Source organism: Triticum urartu, chromosome 6 (genome assembly GCF_003073215.2).
Source record: "Triticum urartu cultivar G1812 chromosome 6, Tu2.1, whole genome shotgun sequence".
In the NCBI taxonomy this organism is placed as follows: domain Eukaryota; kingdom Viridiplantae; phylum Streptophyta; class Magnoliopsida; order Poales; family Poaceae; genus Triticum; species Triticum urartu.
The window spans coordinates 56,595,877-56,607,403 of record NC_053027.1 but is presented as its reverse complement, the minus strand read 5'-3'; the positions used below and the strand labels follow the sequence as shown (position 1 = coordinate 56,607,403).

The window sequence follows — 11,527 nt, the reverse complement described above, 5'->3', positions numbered from 1 at the left end:
GTCGATCGATTCATCATCGTCATCATTAGGGCTAGTCGAGTCAGATCCATATGGATGATGAAGCTTTTTTGTCAAACGCGGGCTATGATGGATCGATCGTGCTATCAACTAGCTATAGCCGCTGCTTCCGGAAGGAGAAGGAATCGATACCAAAATCATGTTACTGCTACCTAGCTCCATCTGAATCTGATGAGCATATTACAAGAATTGGACGGGAAGGCACCAACTTTTCCATCCCAAGATTCTTCTTAACAAACCGATTTTTGTGTCTGTTCCGTAAAATCGAAGACAGAAGCATAATTTTCGTGTCTGTTCCGAGAAGAACGTAAAATCACAGACAGAAGCACATCACTTCGACACATATAAGCAGCTCGTGCCCTCGCTTCCAGCGTTCCATTTCCAGTTCACAACTAGAAAGCTTTGTCCTCACCATCAGGAGCCTATTTCCAGCCCATAGGTTTATATATGAACATGCAACCGCGACGATTACATTATCCACACAGGTAAATTGATGACCAAACAGCTGATCTACAAAACAAGTTATATACTAGCACTAAATCAGTTAACCAACAATATCTCCATTTCACCAACCAATCAACCAAGCTGTAGGTATATGTACACATTCTTCTTTGCTTTTCTCCTTTCACTCCCAACTTACTGCAAAAACTCTTCTGACCATCCGTGACCCCCCGATTTACGGTCACGAAACTATACCACTGTAAATGCACATGCACGCTCCCCTATCCCTTTTTTTTTTTGTAGGAGACGCGTGCGCGTGCGTAAGAAACTAAGACTTCTCAGAAACAATCTACTGCCACGCCGCCATTGTCCGGTTGTTATTCTTCCTGCCAATTCGCATCGCCTTTTTGCGTGGAGGATCGAAGGAAGAAGACCGGCATGGATGTTCATTGACGGATGCTAGTATCCTAGGACCATGCTATCCGGGAAATGCTTGGCGAGAAGGTGGTGTTTCAGGTTCATCACCAGTCTGAAGATCAAGTAGCAGGGCAGTTGCATGAACGCGACCGCAAAGTACCTATGGAATAAGTTCAGGCTCAGCTTGTGATCAAACATAGTTCAGTTAATAAAATCTACGTCAAACAAAGCAGGGAAATAATTGCTGTTATAGGGTGGTAAATGGAATTACCACAGAGGCGCGAGATTAGAGGAGAGGTCGAGGAACGGGTAGGGCCACCTGCCAGAATTCACATGACATATGTTCAGTGACAGAAAGATAATATGCAGACAGTATTTTGCTCTAGGGAGGGAATGGAAGCTGGCGATTTTACCAGGTTGGAGTAGATGCATGAACAATCCACTGGAAAACTACGTATAGCGCCGTATAAAGGAAGAAATACGCGATCCGGAACCACGGGAAGCGCTGTAAAAGTTGTGTGAAGTTAAAATCAGATGCGGCGAGTAAACTGTAAAAACCATGCATCAACCTGCTTTGGTGATCAAGTTGAGTGTTCATCCACTTACCAGGCTATTTAGCGATGCTTCGCCGAGCAAGAAAACAGCGTTGACCGAGTGCATTCCTATCAATAGCTGTCAGACAAGGATCAAGTTAGCAAACTGATTATCATCAATCAGATGACCAATACAAAAGCCAAGAAATTGACAAACACACTTACAAAATTCATGCTGTAATCTTTTACGGTGAGGAATGGGAAAATGATGAACCAGAAGACGCAGTCTGTAAGCATCACGGCCCCTGCATTTGTCTGTCAACAGAGATGGAGACGTCAGAATAATAGTTTGGTGAATTGGCAGTAAAATGATAACAACTGTCTTGCATAAGTTGCCAATTACATCACTTGTCGTAATATTTTTCTCCCATTTTTCTACTGTAATACTACTGGAAGCTGTACTATGGTTATTATCAGTGGAAATATCCACTACCCCTGGTCTATAATTTATCCAAGCCTAGAGAGATATCCAGACATAATTCTGATACAGTCAGGCCTAGCAAATCAACAGAGAAAAATAAACAAAATTTTGTCTTTATTCCTAATGCTACAGCTAAAAAAGCCAGCCCTGCACTTGAGATATGGGGTAAAGAAAGGTGATCAAGCAAGGCCTTCAGGTGCAAGGAACTACTAAGAGATAGGGCATTTGGGTCCAGCCCAACAACCAAGAAGGTGGCTCATGTAGGATCTGCCAGACAAAGATGCTAGTATGTGGTCACATCCCCATCTTTGATGCACAGGAATCCAATTCAGCAGAGCACATTATAAACACACTTTAGTTTCTGGTGCATGATGTTAACTACCCAGGAGCACTAATAATTGCACCTGAAAAGCAAAAACTGAGACCACCCCACCATGCAAATGCAAATGCAAATGCAATGAAGATGTGATGTCAGTGCAGATGTCCCTCTCCAATATGAAATCTGGAAAACGGGCTCCATGTTGGCCAAACATTTCAAAGGTTATAGGTGGCATGAAAAAACCTCCTTTACCTGATAGATGATCTGCAGCAGGTACCCCCAGAACCCGGCGACCTCCCTCGTGCCGTCGTCCTCCCTGTCGACGACCGGCTTCGGGGCGGCCCCGTGGACGGCGTAGGGCCCCTGCTCGGCGTCGGACATCGCCGCGACGGCATTGCACGCGGCGAACTTGCTGCACCCGTAGATCGAGAGCGTCGTCGCAAGCTGGGGAAATCACAGAACGGCATATAGTCTCTTCAGATAAGGACTGTGAGGACACTGATAGAGGCCGTGGGGACGCTCATCATTGTGCACCAAGAAATCAGTGAGGAGACAGGCTATTTCTCGCTTACCCCGAAGTAAACCGTGACCAGAATGAAGGTCCACCTGCGTGATAGACAGTTGAACAACCACTTAGTACGTGCAAGCTAGGGACAAATGCTGCTTACTGAGAGCAGAGTCACAGACACCAACAACAGCAAGTAGTATCACATCTTTGCAGACAGCTTTGATGCTACCAACCAGTTACACACCACATTTTCTTTTCCTTTGGAGGAAAAGAAAAAAGCACACTGGAGATTTGCCCCCCAGAAAAGTAATGGTATCAAAATGCGGGCTGCTAAGCTAATCTGGTGTCAGAAATCCTCAATGGAACAGGTATTCCCACAGCACTGTCCTGCTTGTGTGACATTGTACTGCACAAAAAAGATTGTTCCTTCAATGTGCTTGACAAAGCATGTATATGAGGCCCTTACTGATTATTAAATTGAAGCACTGCATCCATCAAGACTATCTCTACAATGCATTGATGCCCCAAAATAAATACCAGTGAAAATGAAAATCAACACTGCCCCCAAGAAAAATATTGGTTTCACTGATGTGCTTGACAGAACATGTCCTGTGAGAGGCAATTTCAAAATATTAAAAATGAAGTAGCGCATCATGAATAAAACTGACTCTAAAATGCATTGACACCCAAAAAAATGTACAACTGAAAATGAAACCCAACAGTTGAGGAGTGGCTTGCTGTGGAAGCTAGGTACTACTAGCAAACTGCTGCCAGCCATCACTTGTGCACAGAAGATCAATATGAATGCAAGGAAATTTGTTGCAGATTCTCACTGCTCTTAGTTTATTGAGGAAACATGTCTAAGATCAGTAGTTGATGTAATCATGAGAAGAAGCCTCCCTTTATTCCCTTCCCCAGAGATAAAATTGAAATTCACAACAAGAGAGAACAGATGCCAAAGTTGCTGCTGGGCACACCATATGCATTGCTGGCTGCCACTCCAGTCAATTTTACAGCCTCAAGGATTTTAATCAAATGGGAAATGCCAAAGCATAAACCTTTAATGCAACTTTGCATCTACGGCCAGTCATCACCCAAGTAAAAAAATCTTTCTTCGGAAACAGAGTAAAAAAAAGGAGCAAGCAGTGGTAGATGATGCCGATGGTGGTGGGTGAGTGGAGTGGAGGAAGGCTTACTGGGTGTAGTAGTAGAAGATGTTGCCGCCGTCGGAGATGACGATGACGATGAGGAGGCTGAAGAGGACGAAGAAGGAGACGAGCCTGTAGGCGAGCAGCCAGGCCGGGTGGATGTCGCGGAGGCAGGGCCGCCACGCCTCGTCGTCGTAGAGCAGCCCGTCCGGGCGCCGCCGCCCTTGCGCGGCCGCGTCCTGCTTGGCGGCGCCGGGGCGGCGGTGCGCGCGCGGCCCCTCGTGGCGCCAGACGAGGTAGGCGGCGGCGGCGACGCAGCAGAGCACCCAGAGCGCGCACACGGCCACCCGCCAGCGCAGCCAGAAGCGCAGGTCCGTGGTGTCCGCCGTCGGCTTGGGCTGCCACGACCGCGTCGACGAGCCCCCCGCCGTGAACCGCATCGCCCGCGCCGCCACTCCCCCCGCCGCCGTCAGTCCGTCCCGGCGGGCATGCGCTGCCGCCTTACGGATAGAAGAAGGAGACGCAATCTCTGCGGCGCGTTTCTTGCGGCAATGCGGGGTCGCAGAGCGGCGCTCTGCTTGTGCGCGTCCGGGCTCAGGCTAAAGAAGACGAAGGGCGGGCACAATGCTGCAGGGGGAGGAGGCGTCGTTGCAACCAACCAACGGACTGGGGCGGCACGCGAGTGGCATGCAGGGGGAGGGCAGGGCGGCGGAGGGGAAGAAGAAACAGTGTGGGTGTGGGTGTGGCGTGGGTGTGGGGAGATGCCAAGCTTGGGGTCACAGGATAGATGTGCCTGGCCGGGCTTGTCCCCGCCCTCCTCTCTTCGTCGTTCTCACTCGCTCGCTCAAAGAAGCAACCAACCATGGAAGAAACGAACAAACAATCTGTGTACCAGCACCAAACGGTGTACGCACGCAAGGAAGGGGAATGTGAGGAGGGGATGGATTAATGGAGGGGAGATAGATTCTTGGACGCGGGGGGAGGGGAGAAGATAAAGGTGAAGAGGAAGAAGAAGAGAGGAGGGGGCGGCAAGGTGGCGAGGCGTGGGGCTGGCTAGGGGGAATGAGATGCCTTGCTTCTTGCCTCCACCCTTTCCTTTCCTTTGCACCGGAGCGGAGGGGAAGGGGAATGAGATCGATCTATCTTGTTCTTCTTCCTCGTGGGGTAGATATATATACGTGAACGCGTCGACGGCGAGGGCATCTACGGCGCTTGCTTATCCATCCATCCTCCTCATCCTTCCTACGCACCCCACCTCACCGGGGCGTACGCCATGAGATGGGACGGGGCACGGCACATGCCATTGTTAACTAAAATTGGTCTTCTTTATTACAAATCCACTGTAGTAAGTATGAACCGAACCTCTCATTTCTCAATCAAGCCAAGGAGAATCAACGGAACACCCCCACCCTGTCCCTCTCTCTCTCTGTTGCTGGCTGAGCTGGCCGTAGAGAGAGAGAGAGAGAGGGGTGTCACCTTGTCAGTGTGCGTGCGTGGTTTGGAGGAGGGGCAAAGTAAAGTAAAACCGAACCCAGCCGAGCTGGCCGGCTTTCCTTTCCTTGTGAGGGGGGCCAACGCCGACGCCGACGCCGACGCCATGGCCATGGCCGTCGCTGTGGACAGTGCAGCCGCTTTTGTCATTGACCAGGGTCAGCGACTGTGCCGTGCTGTGGCTCTCGCAGCGCAGTCCTGTCCTCTCCTGCGAGGCTTTGCTTTTGGTCGAGGAGGGGGAGGGAGACCAAAGTCGTACGTCGATCGGGGGAAAATATCTCTCTGGCGGTGACCGACATATGCCTACGGGTTCTCTTTTCTCTTTTCTTTTCTTTTCTTTTTGTTTCTCTCGTTTTTTTACCAGCGCAAACAGTTTGCTTTTTTGCGATTTTCACACTGCTCGTACGCACGCACCGGGCGCCGGAAGACTGTGTGGTGACTAGGCCACAGGCACAGCTGTTCTCCAGCGAAGAAAAGGCGTTCTCCTGTACAACGATGCTCGCGTCTGGAGATAGATAAATCGCTAGCTAGCTAGCTAAGCTAGGTTTATGGCACCATTGATCTTCATCTGATCATACTAGCGTTTTGTGTTTGGCAAGAATGTCCATATCGACCAGACTCAAAATAGCATTAGCTTGCTAGAACCGCCCTTAACATAATGATGGCGATGATGAACCGACCCAATTCGTGTATAGTATTTTAATAATCTCGGCGAGAAGATTCATCCGAATCAGACAGATATTCTTGTCCTCACAAAAGAAGAAAGGATTCTTGAGGCCGGCATGAGAGAGCAGTTGGGATTTGGGCAGAGGGCGAGGGTGGCGTGATTGCCCAATGAACGCCATCTCCTCATGTCCTTTCGAGACCACTGCTGACGGACGGGTGGATACGCAGCCGGAAACAGCAAGGACGCACAGGGTTCGTTTGGGCCATCATCATTTCTTCCCTCTCATCCCATCCTTCTAGCCAGCTAAGTTAATACAAGTAGTAACAACATTCTTATTACATCTACAAAACAATAGCATAAGATAACACGTACGTACTCTAGCTTGCATGTGCCCACGTGCAGTGGAACCGCGCTGAGAATTTCGTGTACTAGTTGAGAGACAAGAGGTGGCCATGCATGCCCAGGGCACGATTATTGCTCAATTAAATATTGCTACTAGTAGTAAGTAGGTGGTGGTTTCTCTGTCTAAGAATTTTTTCTAAATAAACTAGTTAGCTTATATTCTAGAAAAAATGCTGTACTAGTTAGCTTAGCATGTGACACTGGCAGCTGCTAGTCACGCTTTGGATAATTTTCGTGCATTTGGTTGTGTGGAAAGATCCTCACCGGCCAAGTGTTTTTAACAACTAAATTAGCCGCACTTAACAAATAATTGATGGGGGAATGGACGTACGTAGTACGAGTGTCATGCATGGTGGTGATTACCATGATGACGGCCACAATCAGCTCATCCATCTTGCAGGGCACATGCATGCACTAGCAAATTTTTTTAAGCGAGCACCGGTATTATTCTACCGGTGTGTTTTTGTTCATTGTCTAATTATAGAGCGGGCCGGGGCTGGATTCTCTACGGCCGACCGATATGATGGCTTTTGCTGCCGATCCCGATGGCAACGTGGTCGTCGGTCAACGGTGCAAAGCGTACATGAGGCGAGTCTACTACTACGTCGTACGGCTGCTACGTACGTAGCTAGAGAGAAAGCGAAAGGGGATGATAATGGGCACACGTTCAAACTCTTTAGTTCGCGCCTTTGGTAGGATGCCGATCATGTTCAAACTAACAACACCGCCTTTTACTCGCTGACATCTTAAGGGTCTCTTTTGATACAAAAAGAATTATAAATTTTGAAGGATATGCTTATACAGTATATACTAGTACGTTCTATAAAACAAACCAAACCGAATCCCTCATATATAAATATAAAATGCACCTGAATTGTGAGCATGTGTTTTTTCTATTCATACATATTATAGAATTCTGCGGACTAATTAGGCCATAAAACTATAACAGTAATATGTAGTGATTTACAAGTGATTAACAAAGAAGATTGAGGATTGAGACCTCCTTTAGGACACGCGAGCAGATCGACTCAGGAATGTACGTTTGGCCATGACAAGGGGGGTTACCGTTAATAGTCTTCCTTACCTACTCCATCTTTTTGAAAAAACACCACATATATAAATTAATAAAAGGATTATTACAATCATTCTTTTTTTGCGGAAAGATTATTACAATCACTCATTACAACATTTGTCACACAAGGCGGAAAGCTATTAAAAAAACCATCACACCTACTATTAAAACTGTACTTCGCAATCTCATGTGTCACACCATTGGCAAGCCGATTAATTTTAGACAATGTAAAATTCCGGAACAACCTAGAGATACTCAATGCCTCCTTCAGATTGACGAGAGGAGACCTGCCAAGGTTCTCATTTCAAAGGAAAGAAAACACAAAAGCACAAATCAGTCTCGAAAACAATATACTTGTGAAGAGTGATACTGATATAAGGCCCATTTGTTTGGACGGTGTACGAGTGTTAATGAAGTTGAGCTTGGGGCTTACTTCATCCATTTTGTTTTACATTTTTGGTAACTTTGGCTATTAACTTGGCCAACTTAACATCTATATTATGCCACCAAAAAGATACCGTCGGATCTACATCCAAATGAAGTTTCTAATGGTATATCTTTTGCGTATGTAGTAGGTCATGCTTTGTTGGTTATGCTGATGGTCGAATTAGAGATAAAAATAGGAGGTGGCCTTGTAATATCGCAACAGATGGAGTATATAACTGGGAGGGGAGGTGTGACTTTTTAGTCACAATACACTTTGCTAATCCTACTTTGTCTGTGATTGTTTTCCACGTCTAACTAATTCACTTTTGAAAAGGTGTAACACCGGTGAGCAATCCAGCCAACACTTTTTTTAAAAAATCCGTTTGGACGTGTAAAAAAAATCCTAGACAGCTTAAATATGCAAGTCGAGTGTTTTTTTTCAAGGGCGATATAGGTGGAGTTCTTGATATTAATTAACATACGATCATGGGTAATCAACCAGTGAAGCACCACACTAATTAAGCAATAAAAAATTAAGCACCCAACAACCACTAATTAAGCAATGAGAATTCAACACTCAACAGCCATGACGCTGCATGCAACCTTAGCTCGACCCTGTTGAAACAAGACCAATCCACCACCTAGAAACATAATCCAGGGCATCGATATTAGACGTGTTCATTTTCTCTCGTCCTTCCGGTATCCTAACTAACCTGTGCAAGGTACGTTCGTTGCTTGAGACCATGCCAAAGGGACATGCCATCAGAAGGTCAGCCATCACTCTCCATATACGTGCAAAGGGCAAAGCAAAATCTGCAAAACAAAATAAAGGAACAATAGTATCAAGAAAAGAAGAAGAGAGAAAAAGGCAAAAAATAGGCTTGTGACAGCTGCTCTGCTCAGCCGGTAATCATAGTACTAATACGAATTAACTATAGTGGTTAGTGAACATACAGCATGAAGAACGCAGGTGACTGGCCAAACACGCACCTGCATACATAGCGTGTTAGCAGCATATTGTGATACAAAAAGAACCAGAGTGGTCTAGTGCGACTATACGAGTCAAACACGTGTATGAGGTATAGATTTTATTTTTCTTGTTTGAATATCTAAGCACTGCTAGCAGGGGATGTGGGTATATACGTGTGGCCGGGTGTCGATCGGTTGCCGGTGAACTAATTTTAGTTTTAGTAGTACGTCCATCAGGTATGCAGCAACGAACATGATCCAAGTGAAGAGAATCCTTTGGCGCAGGATACTCTTAGTACGGGATGCATCGTCAAGACGGCAGAGCTTCCTTTCATGGCGGCCTTGCCTGTATGCCAAGGAAACGGAATGAAGGCCGGCAGCTTCTCGCAAGTCACAAGTGACGACGTCACGGTCATCCATGGTCCGCCATCATTCCATCGTGCAGTGCTACAGTATCCCTGTTTGGATACTCTAACACAGTTAGAGTTAGAATTATTTTCTAACCCACCCTAACCCAAATAAGCACCTCTTCATGGGATAGTTGCGTTAGATGAAACTAATACACTCTAACCCTTCCTGTTTGAATACTTTGGGGTTATTTGAGCCTCCAACTAACTCAAACTAGCTCTAACCCCATGATCCAAACAGGGCCGCTGTTACAGTGCTGCTCACAGTAGCCATTCACATGCTTCGTCACGATGGAGATTGGAGAGGGTCACAAGGAAGGTCACAAGGGACAGCGTGGCCGTCGCGGTCGCTGTCGGAACAACGAGACTGGGCCATGCATGCAGGCAGCGGTAGAGTAACCTGTGTTGCATGGGACTACGTGCCAAGTGGAGGGCCCGATCATTCTTCAATCGATCACGGCCCCACGTGCATCCCTTGTACGGCTAGGATGTGGTTAGACCGGTGGACACGATACCACCCCCAATGTTTCCTTCACCGTCTGGATCCTAATATGACTGCTCTGATTTAAGTAGTGACTTCACCGATATCATGTACTCCCTATCTAGGTTGCAAAAACGTCTTAGGTTATGGGACGGAGAGACAACTTATATTGGGACCGAGGGAGTATCTATGATGAAGAAGAATCATGTGATGATATTTTAGCTATAGATTTTCTTCGCTTCTTGATCATAGTGTTTTCTTTTTCTGTTCATGTTAACCAAACAATCTACATTTTACAAAATCCCAGGGCGGTTCCGATACTCTTTTCTGCAAATGTATCGTACATGTGTTATCTATTTTCAAGTTTAATACTCCTACCGTGTTCAACATGATGCAATGCCAGGGTCATAAGTGCCTCATCAATAACATCAAAAGTTCTACTAATACATAACAAGGTCCCAACATAACGGCCCCAATCAAACGTCTTGTACGTATCCTGCAGTACCATGTCTTTTCTGCTTTTCGGCAAGCACGAAAGCACCTTGTTTGTATGAATGTCCTTTTTTAGACATGTATGCGTACAAGTCCATGTTGGACACATGTATATCATTGGTTCACCGTTGACCACTACTCCTGCCGTTCATAAATATAAGTCTTTATAAAAATTTCAATATGAACTATAGATACAAAGCAAAATGAGTGAATCTACACTCCAAACAACATCTATATACATACAAATGTAGTCCATATTAAAATCTGTAAAAAGATTTATATTTAAGAACGAAGGAAATAGATACTTTTTCCTACTCTAAATTTCTTGAACACGTACAACGACCGGGCATGTTCGGTGGGGTGCTTAGATCGATCGATGGTGTTATGGCTCCTTTGTCGTACGGCAAATCTCTGCTCAAGGGTCAAAGAAGACACGTGGTTTCATATTAAGTGGCGCCAAAATCATTCATTCATGCATGCATGGACCATGTCAGATTAATCGATCTGAACGATGGATCTGCATGGTGTTGCCGGATTTGCGTGCCTTGCCCGCTGTCACGGCCTAGCACCCGGGCCGGGACCTCCCAGTTCCCACCCGTGAACTCTGAATAGTTGCCGGTTGGCCCTTTCTTTCACATGTACAAATAATGACACGATTCCGATTAATTAGCCACTTCAAAGTTTTTCAAAAATGGATTATGGATCACCTATATAGTTGTCCGTTTTCTTTTCTATATCGGTGATTTTGTCCTGGCCGTTGGATTGAAATCCATCAATCGATCCAACAACTGTCTTTCATCTTTACCCTTCGATCGTGCATTAGGGCATCTCCAGCCGTTGGCCCCCCCAGGACGCATAAAAATCGCCCCCTGAGGGCGAGCCGGTGATACAATCGGCGCTGGGGCGGTTTTGCGCCCAGTCGTCGCCCCAGCTCGCCCCCAGGCGTCGAAATTGGCCCACTTTGCAGCCCAATTTCGGCGAATAAAGGGCCCATATGGGCGAGAATAGGCCCATATTCGGCGTGGTTTCGTCGTGTCTCGGCGTTCAATTATCAACACAATTATTTTTTATCACATATTTCATCACAGAAAAATCAAATACTTCAACAAAATAGTACAACAACAAATAGTTCAATACAAATTATATAGTTCAACAAATAAAAACTCGTATTTCATCACACGGCGTCCCCCTTGAGCCTCCATAGGTGCTCAATCAGATCTTTCTGCAGTTGATGATGCACCTGTGGGTCTCGGAT

The 11,527-nt window shown here is 46.2% G+C and overlaps 1 protein-coding gene across 1 annotated transcript; it reads right to left on the bottom strand.

The window, feature by feature from the left end:
* Positions 1 to 508: 508 nt before the first annotated feature.
* On the bottom strand, positions 509 to 5,022 carry LOC125514815. The gene is made up of 8 exons (XM_048680174.1): positions 3,914 to 5,022; positions 2,782 to 2,815; positions 2,462 to 2,653; positions 1,635 to 1,724; positions 1,483 to 1,548; positions 1,290 to 1,381; positions 1,148 to 1,195; positions 509 to 1,036 (listed from the first exon to the last, which is right to left on the bottom strand). Exons 1-8 carry the CDS (start codon positions 4,303 to 4,305, stop codon positions 919 to 921), a joined length of 1,032 nt encoding a protein of 343 aa, XP_048536131.1. The 5' UTR covers positions 4,306 to 5,022; the 3' UTR covers positions 509 to 918.
* Positions 5,023 to 11,527: the final 6,505 nt, after the last annotated feature.